This window comes from Neospora caninum, chromosome VI (genome assembly GCF_000208865.1).
Source record: "Neospora caninum Liverpool complete genome, chromosome VI".
NCBI lineage: Eukaryota > Apicomplexa > Conoidasida > Eucoccidiorida > Sarcocystidae > Neospora > Neospora caninum.
In genome coordinates, this window is record NC_018392.1 from 1,555,741 (window position 1) to 1,572,558 (window position 16,818).

Consider the following 16,818-nt stretch of genomic DNA (forward strand, 5'->3'; position numbering starts at 1 on the left):
AACAGGGGAACCGACTACAGCCGCCCCGATGGCCCGGTGTATGTACACCTCCGACAACGGCATCCAAATGTCCGTCAACACAACGTGGAACGGGAATGTGCACCGGGAAAGGGCGGAGAGGGTCTGAACGGCATAGAAGACGGGACTCCACGCTGCCCGAGACTCCAACTCAAGCTGGAATCCAAGCCGATCACAACGGAAATCGCATTCATTTGGCCAGCCGGCCTAACAACGACGTGTCCGTGAAAAGCAGTGTAAGCGTGCTTTTTCGGGAAACAAAGGCAGAGGTCGGCGAAAAATAAGCCAACATAAGCGAAGCGCCGGGCATTCGGAGCGCTGTGACGGGAAGAGACTGGACCTGCGATTTCCACGCTCGATTCCAGCTCTGTCGCCAGGAGGGACTCGGAGCCACCGTGGCAAATTGCACAATGAGCAAAACTATACCTGATTTAAAAAATCTATGTCAGTTACAGGGCCGACAAACAAACAGATTGTGAAAGCAGACTGCCGCGCAGACGGGGGCGCTTCGGTATAGAGATGTGCAGCGAACCGGCAAGCGAGCTCTGGAGAGATGCGGCAGAAGGCCGGACGCGGTGTCGCCTAGAGAGGCACAATCTAACGCCTCGGAATGAAGATAGACGAAATGGCTAAAACGACGGAAAAAAACGGGCGTACAGGGGACGATGATGTCGCTAGACAGACAAACGCGGCCACCTAGACAAGGGACAATAAACCTGGTCTTTCGGTTTTGGAGACGGCAGAAGAAAACGGCGTTTGAAATCGTGTTCCACGAAAGAAAATCGAAAGAGAAAGGCTCCTGCAAACACTGTTTTACCTAAGAGGGTCGTCGGGGCTTCGGGTCTCTGGGGTAGGTCCGTCCGCTAGTCGTCTCAGCGCTCCTCTCGATCACGCTAAGAACGAGTGGAAGGGGGAAGGAGGGAACGAATCGCTGGGGAAAGACAGCCACAAAAGACGTGGAAGACGGTCAGGCGAGCCTGTGCCTCTCGTCCTCACTAATAGAATAAGATACAAAATCTAAAAGGAAAGAGACAAGCACGCGCTGCATAAAGATCGCCAGGAGTCACGCTTGGTAGGAAGCCGGGGGAACGATGACCCAGATGGAACCCCACCTCCTTTCGATCGGCCTCCGTCCCAGCTGCTGAAACCGAATCCGCTGCCTGCTCTGAGCAGCTGTGCTGTAGCCTCTGGGCGGTTTCCCTCCACAATATTGGGATAGGCAGCGGGCCTCACGTCCATTTTAAACTTCTGCCCTTAAAGTCTACGACTCCACAAATGGTTTCCACTTGCAGAGAGAGGCCAGAAAAGGATCTCCCTGTCGGGAATTGGGTTCCATTCTCTGCGCGAGAGATCGCTCTAGCCCGGGCCTCACGCAAGTGCAATGGCGTCCGAGGCACAGCTCCTCAGCACCCCACACACGAACGCGCAGTCGCCATGCCAAAGCTTTAACTGCGAAAGAAAGAGTCTGTTCCTGTGTCACCACGGAGTTCCAGTCCTCAGACAGGGGCCATGCTGTAAACAACGGATTCGTTAAACTGCGGAGCCAAGCACACACACACACACACACGAACCGTACACGGATTAATCAAATCGAGCTGTGCATCTAAGTTAATGCTCGGTTATCTATCATAGACGGTAGCTTCCCGGGTAAAGTTTTGACGTATTAGACCAGCATGGGAGAGATGTTGTTGGCCGAGCAGCAAAGCAAAGGATCGCCCAGCCGGTCAGCGGCCACGTACTCCCGATCAACAACGCCTGCCGTACTGCAACGCTCTCAAAGGATCTGCCTTTCCGACACGAAATGGCTGTCATCCATGTCACTCGTGCCTTTCTCTCCAACTCGAAACGTTACGCTGCCGGTCAATCCTACACTCTGTACTCCCGCTGCGCGCAGATCAGTCGTCTCCAGGGTCTTCAGACGCCTCCCGATGTCACGCGTCCAAACGGAATCCGCGGGATCGAAGGATGTGTTGTTCGTGGTGCCTTTCCACAGTTTTAGGGGCATGGGGCGAGAACCTCGTGTTTTCTCCACGTTCGTAATGTTTCAGTTCTCTAAGGCACCAGGAATGCTCTTCTCTGCACTGGAGTGTGCAGCCCTTGGACAGCTCCAAGTACCACGGACACCAAAAGAAACCCCGTAAATTCTCACCTCCAGGGAAGGCGTCTTGGGTTGTCAGCCGGACGGCACACTAGAGGGGGAGACCAAAAGTTAAGATATAGTTTCATCCTCCTGCACATGACCCCATAAAGACACTTTGTACGAAACGCGAATATGGTGTTCGGTACGACAGGAGCCGGGAGAGTTAAGGCGATGCACACAGGGGATCAACGCTGCACTGCTAGAGTAACAACAGCGTCGCAGCCTGCGCATTCACGGGATGAGCGAGAGCTATGCATGTGTGTGTCTGAATCAAGGATAGAGGTTCAATCCGGTTCGCGTCTGAAAACCCGGAGAGAGAAACCAGTGCGTTGCCCGGGGCGCGAACGTCATGACGGTTTTTCCATCATGGGAGCAACAGGCAGCACTCTGCGGCGCAGTAATGTGGAGTTTTCTGTTTCGGAAGTGTTTTCCGGTGGAACCGAAGTGCCGCTGAAACTCGTTCTTCAGTTCAGCACCAGGCACGCACCAAATACAATCAGTGAAAGCCCTTCTGATTTCCCCCGCAGCCCCGACATCCTGACTTGCAGTGCCACGGCACCGCGGCAGTTCGGTCTTTGCGTGTGTTCTCCACTCCTTTCTCTTTGTACAGCAGCGGCTGCGGCCTAGGCCGGCACACCTTTGGAATTTGCTGGAGTCTTCTCTGGGTTCAAAGTGCCATTGCCACCGGCTAGCGTCGAGACGGCTTCACGGCGCTGGACGGCGCCTTCACCACTCGGATCTGCATCACGCTGTCTACAGACACTGTTAAAGACAACTGCGAGTTGGAGCTTGCGATTGACTGGAGGTGACAACGGCGTTACAGGGACAACCATCGTCCAGAAAGGTACTCACGGGCGACGCTTCAGTGTGTTGCGTGGAAGGAATCGACGTCCGCGGCCACTGTAAAAACAGGAATGGTGAATCCCTAAAGCGTAGGGAGAGGCAGGAAGGCGAGATCTTTCGCGAACCAGGCAGCACTTTCCGCGTGTTTCTCTCCAGTTCTCAAGCGATCTGCCGGTACGTGTGAACTTTGCCTCTTGTCATCTGAGGTGCTACGAAGGACTGTCAGCCTTCCCTGGCGCATAAAGCCTGTCCCGTAAATGGCGACGAACTGTCAGCATTGTGGCCTCTCTATGGAAACGTTTACGGTTTAGGAATGTCGGTTTCGGGGGGGACCATTGTTCTCGTGCGGTTGTCTTGTATCCACAGAAAACCCGAATCTGAGCGTGGAAATGACCATCCTCGCCGCCGCCGTGCTTCCCATGCACACGCAAAGGGTGGCGAGCAAATCTTGTTGGTTTCTTCATCGAGGCTTCCAGGCTTCCTTTCCCCACGCCTCGCCTTGCTATCAACTGCGCAAAAAACCACATTCGGTGGAGGAATGTTTTACGCGACTGCTGGGCGTCAGCGTTTTCCCGTACTCTCGCGACATTTTTGGTACTCTCGCAGACATTTTTGCGAAAGTACTGTGCTCACTGCAACTCGAAGTCCACAAACGCTTGCTTTCGTACAGACTCCGCGAAACTGTCATTTCCAAAACGTCCCGTATTCCCGAGTGTTGCGTGCAAAACAACTGTGTGACCTGAAGTGTGAGACTACGTGAACGCTTCCATGAGCTCGGACAGTGACTGCAAACTCGAGCTCCCGGAAAAGCCCTCGGCTTTGCATGCACGCGTTCTTGAGCCTCGGCAGTTTCACAGACAAAACTGGAAATTGCGGATTTTTGAAGCTGGCCACGTGTTTGAAACGCCCTTCGCCATTGTTCCTCCCCATGCCCCGTTCTGTCTGAAGAGAATCACCTCTTTTCTGCACCTGCTTGCGTGAGCTTAATGTCTCGTCGCCGTTTTCCTGGTTTTCCGTGGCCGGGCCCTTTTTGATTCTCTCCTTCCATTTCTCTCCTTTCCTGCGGACCACACCATGCGCCTTGTCGGACTCCGGAATGCCTTCTGTCGGTCGCTTCCTGTTGCTGGAGACATTCACAGATCGGCAGAGCTCGTGCCATCGCCTTGGCCCCCCGCCCACGAACTTCCTCTTCGTCACCAACGTTCTTCTTAGCAGCAGTGCCTGCAAAAACCGAAGAGAGCGGGATGTACATACTTTCCCGTGGTTTCAGGTGACTTCGCTTCGCTCCACATCATGCACATGAATGCCGTTAGTGTACACCTAACTACCACGACCGGAGATCGCACAAACAAGTTTCCCTTGGCGAAGAAAAGGGCGAGGACCTCGCCGTCACCCGTGCCTCACCTTGGCAGGTTGGTCAGACCGAATTCTCTGTCCTCTCTCCTGAGTTTTCCCCGTTCACTTTTCGTCGCGAAAACAGGGGGACACGCGTGGTGAAAAAGCGACAGGGCTCGTGAGAAAAGCTGCCGCCTGGCCCTTCTCTTGTTCGCCCTCGTCTTCTCGATTCCGCCCGCTTTTCCACGGAACGTCGACGAAAAAAGCGACTTCTTTCGGAACTGACAGAGTCTTCTCTTATTTCGCGCCTTCCTCTGTGCCGCCTGCCTCTGGCTCTCGGACTTCTTCCTCGCTCAACTGATTCTTCTTCCTCTCCGACAGACGTAGGGACAAGCAGCACGGAATCAGTCACCTGATGAAGCGACGACTACACATCTCTACAACAAATTCCTCAACCTCCGTCTTTTCGTTCTCGTTTTCTTGGTCACGTTTCGCCTCGTTCATTCACCATGCCCCGAGGGACTGCAGGAGTTGCCTTTTCAGGAGGTACGTCTTGTGGTCAGCCGTGCAAAAGACTCACTTTCCAGCTGCAACTGTCTTCTTCCTTTGCGTGTAAAGGCTTCTGACAAAAACGTCCTTCAAAGGCACGCGGTGTACGTACTCCGTGAGTTCTCGCCGCCTCGTTCACCCACCGGGCGCGCTCCGGACGCCTGCGGGGAGGACACACGAGCCTTCTTTCGTCGCACCGAGAGACAGCAAAGATAAACAAGAAATTTACCTTTTCACGATATAGGGTTTCGAGTCTTTCCTCATTTCCTTTTCTACCTTCGTAGGGCGGGTGGCAGAGAGCGAGGCGTTCGCTGCGCCGGGCGGCATGCGCGCCATCCAAGGGCTCTGGGTCACCGTTTCCCCGGTCGCGTCTCCAAATATCTGGGAGATCAAGAGCGAAATCGAGAAGGAAGTCGCCCCCTGCTGTGATTACGGTGAGATGCTTGCCACGGCTCACGTTCTCCTGCGAGCCTCCAGAGCACTTCTCCAGTTCCGCCTTCTCCGCATGCGCATATATATATATATGCATATACATGCATTTCTGCGTATATCCACGCAAGTGCGTGCATATGCGGTTTGCGTACCGATTCGCACACACAGGCCCTTTGCGGGGGTATCTGGCTTTCTCTGCCCTCTTGTCTGTCGGCTGTCCAACATCTGTGGGTGCGTATCAGTAAGCGCATGCATGCACTTGCATGCGGATGCAGACTCGCAATTTCCACTTCCATTCGCAGTCTTGCGTTTCGTTGGCTGAGCAAGGTCAGGGGCTCGGCGAAGCAGCTCAATGTCTGCCGACGCATTTGTATATCTACATACGCATATATATACATGTGTGTATGTGTCTACATATACAAATACATACATACATACATCCATACATCCATACATCCGTACATATTTATATATATATATATATATATATAGATGCATATATGTATGCGAATGGTACATGTTGGAAATGTGTGTGCAAGCCCTTCACAAAGCGGTACATGTTTTATTTGCACGTGAATACCACGCTGGTTTCTGCGGCGTTTCGTCCCACTGACCCAAAGCTCCTTTGTCTCCTTTCCCTCTTCTGTCCCCGTTTTCCCGCTCTTTTCCGTTAACAGTGTACGACAGCCCCCTGCGAGAACTGCACCTGTGGTAAGCGCGAAAAGAGAGAAGAGGTGGGATTTCTTGGTGCGGGAAGTCGCAACTCTTTCTTAGTTTTCGCGGCGCAGTCCTTGTGCGTGCGTTGACATGCACGTGAGAACCTACGCTGGAGGACCCCTCGCGCTTCATGCACATACGCGCGTAGAGCTGTCCAAGTACGCACACAATCATGCTCTGTTACGTACGGAGAAAGCAGAGCGTGTTGTGCGAAGGTCAGGCATCCTCTGTCACTGGCGTACACATGGAAGAAAGCGGGGGAACGCGCGTTAGCGTTCCTTCTCTCTTTGCTTTTCGTGGTGATGTTTGCGCGCCACGGTGTACGCACTCTGGAGTTCATCGTCCATGTTCCCACAGCGTCTGTCACCCCGGTCGTGCGCGACCTTCCCCTGTCTTTCCTGCCGTGTCTGTACACCGCATGTGCTCTGGCCTGTCTTGCTGCGTGTTCAGCTTTCAGTCGGAGGCCTTGGCAAATGCAGCGTGAGTTTTCAGAGACAAAACCCGCTGAAATTCACGGGTTGATCTCCCGCTGTCCTCGTCGCCTTTCGTCTTTTTGCTCGTCCTCGTCGCATGAGTCCTCCTTTCTCGCCGTATATATATATATATATATATAAGTCTCTGACCCATCGTGAATCGAGCCTTTTATGTAGCTATCTGCCTCTGTAACCAGACGTGTCGACAGGGACTCACCTCCTTTCCATTCGCCTATCTGCCGGTGTAGCTTTTCATTTCTGCCATACCATATGCATAAATATATATGTGTATATGCATCATTAGAGGGAGCGTGACGCCGCGACGTTCACTTGTTCTGATTCTTTAACTACTGCGCCTCGAGGTCAACTGCCACTGGGGCTGTCCTGTCCTTCGTTTATGAGCGTCGACCTGTCGTTTGCTTTCCTCTCGACTTCTAGCCCCTGCATCGCATCCAGTTTTGTCCGTCTGTGAACTTTTTTTTGTGGACAATTGTCTCGTTCAGTATCCTCCTCGGTGGAGGCGCGATTTCCTTCACTCCCCAGTTCTCCATTCGCTTCTGCTCAAATCCTGTGAGTATTCTGCGCAGCGAAAACCAGACGAACGCACGGTGGCACCAGGAGGAAGAGCCAGCAAATGAAGCATGGACATGCCCGACGCATGCCGTGGCCTACCGCCGCCTGAAACATACACCCTAACCCTTGTAGTTTGCATATAGGCTGTGTTGTATAATTGCTCAAAGAAGCACGAGTGTCCTCTTGTTGAACGATAAAAATGGATGTATGTGCATATATATATATATATATATACAATATATGGATTATTTATATATGTGCCTACACAAATGTATATACGCACCTACATGTGTTTATATATGCCTATATTCACTTGTATTTATATAATGCTACTTAAATCCAAGCGTAAATAGATAAATATATACACGCGTACACGGCGAAACAAGACAAGTCGACATACAGTTGGTTACAAGGAAGCGAAAAACAGATTTTGACTCCTCTGTCGCCTGCACCGTGCTGTCGATGAAGTGTTTGGGTTTCTGGTTTACTGGTTTTTCGTTCTTCGTGCTTCGACTCAAGAGCCCCGAAACACCATTTTTATTAGAGTGCCGCGGTGTCTGCATGCATTTTGCCTCCCACGCCATCAGGACATTCTTGGCAGGAAAGTGATCACGGACTTCTCCGACGATTGGCCGATGCGCTGGGAGCAAAGATCGCTTCTGTTCAAGGTACAATCTGCATTTCACTTTTTTTCGCGTGCCACAAGAATGGCCGCGGGTCCAGGAGCGAAGTTCCTTATGCTCCGGCGTTACACGACTCTGTGAAGCCGAGCGTCTCTCCTTTCGTGTCGGTTTGCCTGGTTTCTTCGTATATTGTAGATGCCTCGGTTTTTCTATTGTGGAGCGTCTCCTTGTCTCACGAATACTCCGATATTTACGTGGACGCATGCCTACCGAGGACCCTCTAGAGTGGTAAAGGTACAACTGTGCATAGTCACCTCCTTCTATGTATATGTGATTATATATGTATATGTATGTATATGTATATATATATGTATATATATGTATGTATATGCATGTATAGTTTCATGCTGGTAGACGTCTGGTCTGCCTTTGCGGCGGTCTGTGTGGATCGATTCCTTTCTTCGCGTACCTGGGCCTACGCAAGATAGAGCGAGAACCACAGATGCATGTTTCCGAATGAAGTGTGCCATCTTTCTGTCCTTTCCCACTTCTGGATTTCAAGTGGTCTTTTTTTTAAGTGCTTGCCTTTTCTATCGTCTTTCCCCGCCTTGTTCCCCTCTTGCTGCGTGGGTTTCCGTCTCTGTGTTGGCTGTCGCTGCGCATTTTTGCATGCACCGGTTGTGTCTCCGTGGTGCGTTTTGCGTTCAGATGCCGAATATTTTCTTCGAGTTTTTTGAAGGGTTTTGCGAAGGCGCACGCAGGCTGCTCTTTGGCGTGCAGTGCAAACGGGTTCGGAGTTCAGGCGCTCGAAGCGAAGATCGGAGAGAAGCACGAAAGTAGTCAATTTCAGCAGTCGCTTACTCTCGAAGCGGTCTGGAGGCGGCAGCGACGCACACATGGCAAACTGAGAGGATATGGTCCAGCGCCGCAGTGGGGCGACAGAGTGCTCTCTGAGAAGGCGAAAGAGACACAGGGAAAAAGAAAGGCGATGAGCAAGGTTTAAAAGACAGAGAAGAGAGACTGGAAAGGCATACGCCGATGGAGATGCAGCCAGGCTCTCCGAGTCACGAACACCGGCAAGAAACGCCGACAAGACACACAGGGTGACGATGCGAGCTATGTAGAGAAACACGAGACATATAACTACAGGGAGAGACAGAGCTCCGAAGAGGAATGCACTGAAAAAACGGGAGTTCAGACCAAGACACAAACTCACAGGGCAACGGTAGCGAAGAGGAGGGCAAGGGAGGCTATGCGGCGGAGGCCGAGAAAAGACGAGGGAAGGCACGCGTGACAGTGGCGAGAGAGAGCCCTTGAGGGGTGGCGAGGCTCCGATGGGCTTTCGATCAGCAGGGTGACTCTTGTTCGTAGTCTCGCCTCTGCTGCGGCGAAAATGGAAACAGAGAACGCACAAGGGAGCCTCCGTTTCCAGCTCCAGCTCGCACGCTTCCTGGGCGTCGGCTGCTTCACAAAGGAAATGCTGATGAAGCTTTGCTGCGTATCAACGCAGATGCTGTACGTATAGACGGGAACAGATGACTTTACCTGTATGTGGACAGAATGCGTCTGGAGTGCTACAAATTGACAGATGTGTCTGTGTCTGTATGCTCCCTTAAATAGAGCTACGGAGACACATTTACGCATACGTAATCGTGTGTACATATCCATAGAGAAAGAGGAAGATTTGCAGATGCATAGGTATATCTCTGTCCGAATATATATTTAGATATATTCATGTCTGTATCAGCGCGTATATATATTAATATATAAATATATACTTGTATTTGACTGTATGGGGTGGACCCGAGGGGGAGAGCCGGCAGCGCAAAGAAAGCGTGGTGTATGTCCAGGGTCCTTCAGGGAAGAAGAGGAAGAGAGGCAAGTATCCCTTTTTCTCCGTGATTTTTTCGAACTGAAAGTGCAGCCTTGTGTGGTTGAATCTATGGTTTCTTTTGACAAACGTTCTCACCTCTCCCCTTTTTCTCGAAAAGAAAATCTTTCCGAGGTTCATTCTCCACTCTTGAAGGGCTTCTGACACACTTCAGTCTAGGAAATTCTCTCCTCCTTCAGTGGCGGAGCAGCGCAGCCGTCAACTCAGCACTGTATGATTAAATGTGTCTGCGTATACCATAAGGATAGACGGATACCTCCCACCCACAGAAAAAAACACGTAAATTTATGTTTATATATTTGGTGCACATACAGATGGAGAGAAGACAGAGATTGTCCACATAGAGAAACGCACATGGAGGGGAGCACGTATCCCTAGGTAGTGTCTAAGCAGATGCTCAGAGAGCGAGAAGACTTGTACCACCGAAGGAGACATAGAGAGAGGTATCTCTCTGTCTGTATATTGTACACGCATGGGCATCGGTGAGCACAATTGTATACCAATGCATTTACGTATAATTTATACGTTGATTTCTGCTGAGGAAAGGTTTGGAAGTTGAAAGAGCGGCATTCCCCGCCGGCGTGTAGATATTTTGAAGAGATCGACTCTCCGGTGAACACGCGGGCCCGAGACCAGCAGGTTCTCTTTGTGACTTGCAGATCTCTGGACCACGAAAATCAAAGCTGCCATGTAGAGATGCACTGCTGTTTGTACCTACTTGACTCAGTCTAAGTTAAGGAGTCCTTTTTACAGGTTGTACCATTACGTTCCGGACGTGACCGATGTCGATATGAAGTTGGCATGACTCAAATCGAATACACACAGACATTAGAGTACCAATGATACTGAATATGACTCATTAATCAGATACGAACAACGACGTTCATTATGACTGCTGTTTACACCCCCATACCAAGCGTTGTTCTCTCCGTACGCAGGCTCCGGTGCCGCCCTTCCTTTGGCGCTTACACTTTATCGGTTTTTCTAGGAATGCCGCGAATCGCCTTTCTGTTTATCTTTTTTATTCGCTTCCTTTGAGTATTTAATTATAAATCCCACCTTTATCTGAGCTAGGGCTGGAATCACAAAAAAGGCGTTCAGATCACGTTTCAGCTTCCCGCCGAAAAAAAACTTAGGTCTCGCCCTGTCGACCTCTGAATACATGTGTGTCCCTGCCTACACGTTTGTTCAAGCAGTGTGGATTTATAAATCGTTGCGCTGCGACTTTCCTTCCCAGATGCGACACCCGTTCTAAACAGCTTTCCACAAATCTCTCGCGCTTTGCGACTCCACTTGCCCAGCGCGCAGTTCTCTCTTCGCTGCCGCCTCCCTTCTCTCAAGACTCGCGATCCTACAGCTGCGCGTCGCCAAACGCGTCTTTTTTTTCTCGAAGCATCATGCTCCGGCAGGCATCTTCGGTGCGTCTCTTCGACGCCAACTCTCTGACACTCTCTGTGCGTGGCATTCCGCGCGTCCTTCGTTTCTGGAACCTTTCGGCCGGCAGAGGGGACCCAGACGCTGTGCGGCGTTGTGTCGCCGACAAAGGCGAGCGCGCGAGACGGGGAGGCGAGGAAAGGAAACCGAGAGAGACACGAACCAGGCTTCCTTGCGCGGAGGGCGACGCCAGAGAGAGGCGCCCTCGCATCCCTCAAAGGAAACGAACTGGTTTTCCCCGTCAAACAAAGCCGGAAACCGGAACCCGCGAGTTGCCCATTCGCTCTATGCAGGTGACAAGACACCGGAAAGGACCTTCGAAAAAGGAGGGCCTTTTCACAGACGAGACAGAAAGAAAAACGCGTCACCTCGACTGCTCGCGCAGCAAGCAGATCAGCAAAAATAAACTGTCCCATCTGCATGCACGTGTGCCTGCGTGGAAAGAACGCACCACCCACCCGCTCCAGAAGCGTGGATTTTTCGGTGGAACCGCAAAACTGTCTCAATCCCAGCTCCAGCGTTAAACAGATCCTTTCCCGTGCAGGCGGGGACAAAGACCACATACAGTATCCCTTATCAGATCTTCCCTGCGGAACACCTATCGTCACACCGTTATCAGCCTTCCCAAAGAGCCGCGTCTTCGCATCTGCGTATCCATGACGACATGTGTATTTAGAGATATGTAGAAACATATTCATATAAAGACCCTTTTAAAAAACGCATGCACAGATCTCCCTACACGGATAAATATATACATACACATAGATATATAGCTAGTGAAATATATATATTTATGTATGTATATACCTATATGTATATATACGTATATATGGAAACGTGACTGTGGTCACGGGTTGTGTGCAGGTTTTCCGTATGCAAACCTTTAATGCCTCGCGGCGACGAACGCTTCCACGGTTCTACGTCAAGGCTGAGGGTGGTTTTCAGAAATTCATAAAAAGCTCTCACGCTTGTTCCGGGCGTGCCGCGAACGAAATGTCCTAAGGAGCTGTGCGCGCACTCTCCGCAGCGAAAAAAACTCTCTTACGTACACAGGGACACCTTTTCCCCTCGGATTGCTACACATACACACTCACATAAGCCGCCTTCCTCGCAGATGTGCAGAAGCAAGCACGATTCACACACACGCGCGCGCGGCTCTCGTCCTGTTTCACATCGCCAACCTCATACACCAAATCCCTTCCAGATATACGATCCCCCACGGGCAACGTAAGAGTGTGCACATGCGCATATCTATATATGCATAGTCAAATATATATATATATATATATATATATATATAGTGTTGGAACGAGCGACGAGAAGAGAGGTTCGTGTGCGTTTAAAGGTCAAGCGCCTCTTCTTGCGAAGAGGCGCCGTTGTATCGGCCATATTTCGCCACGTAGGAGTCAAAGGCGAGGCGGGTCTGACTCGACTGGTAACGCGTGAGCGACACGCGGTCGAGGAGCTCGTCAGTCACCGCTCCCGTGTAGCCGGCCTTCTTCACCTGCAGAGGGAACCGCCAGAGCGCAGGCAGCGCCACACAACGAAACGCAACCCCGCACATCTGAAAGATCGAAAGAAATCAAAGTTGGCGCACGAAACAACGAAAACGTGCACTGCATCAAACAACAAACATCGGTACCAAGGGAGAGAGAAATCCACCGACAGACTCAGACACACATGCCCATAGAAAGGTATTTCTGTACATATACGCATGTATACACATATATATACACCGTAAATATATATATATATATACATATGTGTATATGTATGTATATATATACGTATGTAGATTTGTGCGGAGAAAATGTGTGTACGGGGAAAAGAGTTTGTGTACGCGCATGCATGAACGTATACAGATATGAAAGATATATGCGCACGCACACAGACGTTCGCAGTGGACGTCGATTCCTGTATCTATGGAAAATGGAAAGTGGAGAATCCATTTTCCCGCTCGCGTTTCGAGGTGTTCAGCTGGCAGACGCGTCTCTGTGTCGTCCTCGCGGTGTTCCTCGCCTTTTCGTTTCGCAATTTTTTCTTTCGTCCTTTTCTCTTTTCGTTTGTCCTTACCAGAGACGCGATTGCCTCGCGTTGCGTCATCTGCATTTCCTGCGCAATCTCCGGCAGATAGGTGGCCGAGTACCTAGCGCGCGAAAAAAGCGAGGAGACCACGCACAAAAGAAACGTCCAAGACAGCGAACGAAAGCTCAGAAAGGCACCGGCGCCGCCTCGCCCCAGGCACAGGTGTCTCTTCTCTGCTTGTTCTCGACTTTACGTAGCACAGAAAACGCGCACGCATTGCGAACGAGAAAGATGCGTGCTCGCCGGAGCTGTCTCTGGCTCATACATATGTCCATATACATATATATATATATATATATGCTTATATACTTATATACTTGTATACGTCCCTCTATATGTTTATCCACGTTTGTATTCATGTTTCGATACATTATATGGATGAACGTTCGCCTGTATGCAAGTACGTGTGAGATGATTATGTGCGTAGAGGTATTCACATTTGAGTACGGAGGAATGCGCGTCCACAACGGTGAGTAAGTTTTCCGAAGTGTTTGTGTATATACATGGGCAGAGAGGGTCCGCAGGAGAGACAGTCCCGCCGCGACGCAGCAGAAGATTCTTTTTCGCTTGATTCGCTTTCCCAGACGCAAAGACTCTTTTCTCTTGGCGAAAGTGTCTGGAGTGTGCCCTTACTTCGCTCCTCGGTCATCACAAAAGGAGATCGTTGTGCCGTGTAGGCCGACGGTCCAGTCCAGTGCATGCGCCGCTTGCTGGGAAAACGAGGAGCCGAGCAGACAGGGATTCGAGGAAACAGCAAACGAAAGACGCAAAGTTTCGCAGGGTCAGAAGAACGGTCGCGAAAAGCGAACGATGGGGCGAAGAAGAGGAAGAGACAGACAGGGAGAAAGAGGCAAGACAGAACGGGAGAAAGAGGACGCGAGAAAGGCGAGAGATGAAGGCATAGGGGAAACGGAAACCAGAGACGAAGGCGAAGGCGGCATTAAGATGTGGAAGAAACGCGTAAGGCCAGAGAGACGCCACAGCGAGGCGAGACGTTCCTCTCCGAAAACCTTGATACCAACCGAGAAAAGAGGCCAAACCGCCAACGGTTGAGCGTCAGTGTGCGGATTGTGCTTTTACGTGGTCTGGAGGCTCATCAGAACCGCGGAGAGCGACCAATGGCACGAGACGGAAGCAAAGCAAGAGAGACAGGAGAGCGTGCGCCGAGCGAGCGCGTCGTTCCACCCTCTCGTGCACGCACAAAAGAGGAAAGGAGAGCAAACCGCGAGACAGAAGGTACGCATTCTTTACTGACCTCGTAGGAATGCAAAAGAGACACGTGGCACTTCAGCTGGGGGACCTCACGCAGGGAAATCGGTTTGAATCGTCGATCCCTCAAGGCGCTGGTGATCACATAGTCCCCTATACGAAACGGAAAGGAACAGCAGCCTCAGAGAGCCGCATGTGCAGGTGATCCTTTCTTTCCAGCACAGCCAGGCGGTTTCTACCAGCCCCAAAGTGTTTCAAAACACGAAACCGACAAGGCGCACAATTCGCTGCATGCAGACGCGTGACAGAGGGAACCCTTTCACGCAGGCAGCGTCCACGAAACAGGCCGCGAAAACAGTCGATTTTAACGCACTTCCGCATCTCGACGTGTCGCGAGATTCTTTACCTGCCACACACTTGTGCACCTACATCTTCATACATCGCTCTCTCTGTAAATACATATATATATATATATATATATATATATATTTACGTGTGTGTAGGTACAAACATATCTCTATGGGCACAGCGAAGCGCTCGCAAACATGGACTCAGATGGACACATGCAAAACATACACCTTTCCTACGCGCACACGCCGGCACTCGTAAATCCTGACACTACAGCCATATAAATATATATATGTATATATGTAAATATATATATATATATATGTGCGTATGTAGAGTTTCCCTTTCTGGGTCCATGTCTGCGGAGGACGTTCTTCGTACCGACTTCCATGATGGGTATGGGATTGAGAGATCCAATGCAGCCGCGCAGGTCAGCATCTTCGCGGGAGAATCCAGCAGCGCCTTTGCGTCTCTTCATCCACGTGACAAAGACGGGGCACGACACTCCGCATTCTTTGAGGCGCACGATCGACGCGGGGGGCGGCGGCCGCCTCTGGTCGCCCTGAGAGAAGGGAAGCGAAGGAAAATCACGGGTTGCATGCAGTCGCTGCCTGCGGCAAGCGCGCGCTTCTGTGCTGGGTCAGCTGTCTGTCTCCAGCGTTACCTCGAGGTGGGCGATCAAGATGTCGAAAGCCCACGCGCACATTTCCTCTTCGGCGCGCAGAACGACGGACCCATCTGTCGCAGCACAAAGAGGGGAAAGAAACAAATCTGCTCGGACCCGCACCCAGTCACGACAGGGCCGTTCCACGCATACAGCTGTGTGTGCACAGCTGTGTGCCGGGGCATACTGCGAAACTCGCTGCTCGTATTACGGTCCGTTGTGCCTTTGTGTGTCTATCCGCGCGTAGGTGTGTGAAGAGTAGGGGATAGAGACAGGTGTCTCTTCTCTGCATGTGTGGGAATCGAAGCGCCTGTCTCCATGGTCTCGAGCACAGCGGAGAACGCCTTTCCGCAGGTCTAAGTCGCCTCTTTCCACGGGAGAAAACCGGAAGGTGAAAAGAACGGACACAGAGAGTCACGAGAGAGAGAGAGGCGCCGCGTGCTGTGTGAGGCTCGTTCCATCGACAGGCGAGAGGGAGAGACGCCTCCCCGCCGCCGAGGAAGCAAGGAAAGAACAGAAAAAAGGCCTGCGTTTCCGAGGTCGCCGACCTGAGCGGCTACTCGTGAAACGGCACTTGGGATTTTCACGAGACGTAGGGAAGCACACGCTGTCCTGTGCGCTTACTGGAGACACCTTTGCTCGTCGGCGTCCGCGAAAGGGGTGCTTCCTTCGCTGTGCGCTCCTCGAGCGCATCGTCCTCGTCTCCGTTCTTCCCCGCGCCTTTTCCCGGCTTCGCCGCCTCGTTTTTCCCCATTGTCCCGCCGTCCCGAGAGTTCGCTTCTTTGTCGGCTGTTTTCGCGCTGAGAAACAGGACTGCTTCTTCAACTCTGCAGTCCCTGTTTCAAGGGTTCGAGCGTACTCCTTTCCGCGGTGACGCGCTTCAACTTCGCTATTCGTCCGTTCTCGCTCGCCTTCGCTCCCTGCACACGGCTCGCCGGAAAGGCATATCTGATGCGAAACGGCGACAAAAAGTGGAGACTGCGAGGGAGCGGGGGGGCGTCTTGAAAACAGCGAGGCTGCAACGCTCACCAGAGACACTCCGAGGGAAGAAACGGGTGCCCAATCTGCCAAAGCGGAGAACCCGGCTGCCGAGAGAGCGATCGGAAACGAGAAGCGTCGAAGAAAGGAAGAAGAAGAAGAAAAGGAAGAAGGGGAAGAAGATAGGAAGAAGAAGGCGGAGACGAAAAGGAAGAAGAAGACGGAGACGAAAAGGAAGAAGAAGGCGGAGACGAAAACTGAGGGCAGAAGTGGGACAAAACGAAGATTGGGAGAAAAGCCTGTGTGGTCCGCAAGCTCAGTTCCCCTATGGGATATGCCCAAGACGACTTGAGAGGGGAAGGAACGGCAGAGAGGGAGGGAAAGACAAGGCAGAAAGACGAAAAGAGAGCAAACAGCGAAGCGGAAGGCCTGAGTCTTGAACGCCGAGACAGACGAGAGACCGCCGGCTCGTAGCCCCCTCTTGGGTCGGTTCCCGGAAACCCAAA

General features: G+C 51.6%; 2 protein-coding genes across 2 annotated transcripts; one reads left to right on the top strand and one right to left on the bottom strand.

Moving 5' to 3' along the window:
- Positions 1 to 4,845: 4,845 nt before the first annotated feature.
- On the top strand, positions 4,846 to 8,543 carry NCLIV_017310 (conserved hypothetical protein; the record flags this gene model as incomplete). The annotated part of the gene is made up of 7 exons (XM_003881923.1): positions 4,846 to 4,882; positions 5,170 to 5,319; positions 5,995 to 6,028; positions 6,485 to 6,514; positions 7,011 to 7,077; positions 7,668 to 7,748; positions 8,412 to 8,543. The coding sequence occupies 7 exons, from the start codon at positions 4,846 to 4,848 to the stop codon at positions 8,541 to 8,543; spliced, it is 531 nt and encodes a 176-aa protein (XP_003881972.1).
- A 3,824-nt stretch (positions 8,544 to 12,367) lies between these two features.
- Positions 12,368 to 16,088, bottom strand: NCLIV_017320 (Similar to uniprot|Q12012 Saccharomyces cerevisiae YOR289w, related; the record flags this gene model as incomplete). Its single annotated transcript, XM_003881924.1, has 7 exons — positions 12,368 to 12,532; positions 13,102 to 13,174; positions 13,747 to 13,823; positions 14,369 to 14,475; positions 15,052 to 15,232; positions 15,335 to 15,408; positions 15,959 to 16,088. The coding sequence occupies 7 exons, from the start codon at positions 16,086 to 16,088 to the stop codon at positions 12,368 to 12,370; spliced, it is 807 nt and encodes a 268-aa protein (XP_003881973.1).
- Positions 16,089 to 16,818: the final 730 nt, after the last annotated feature.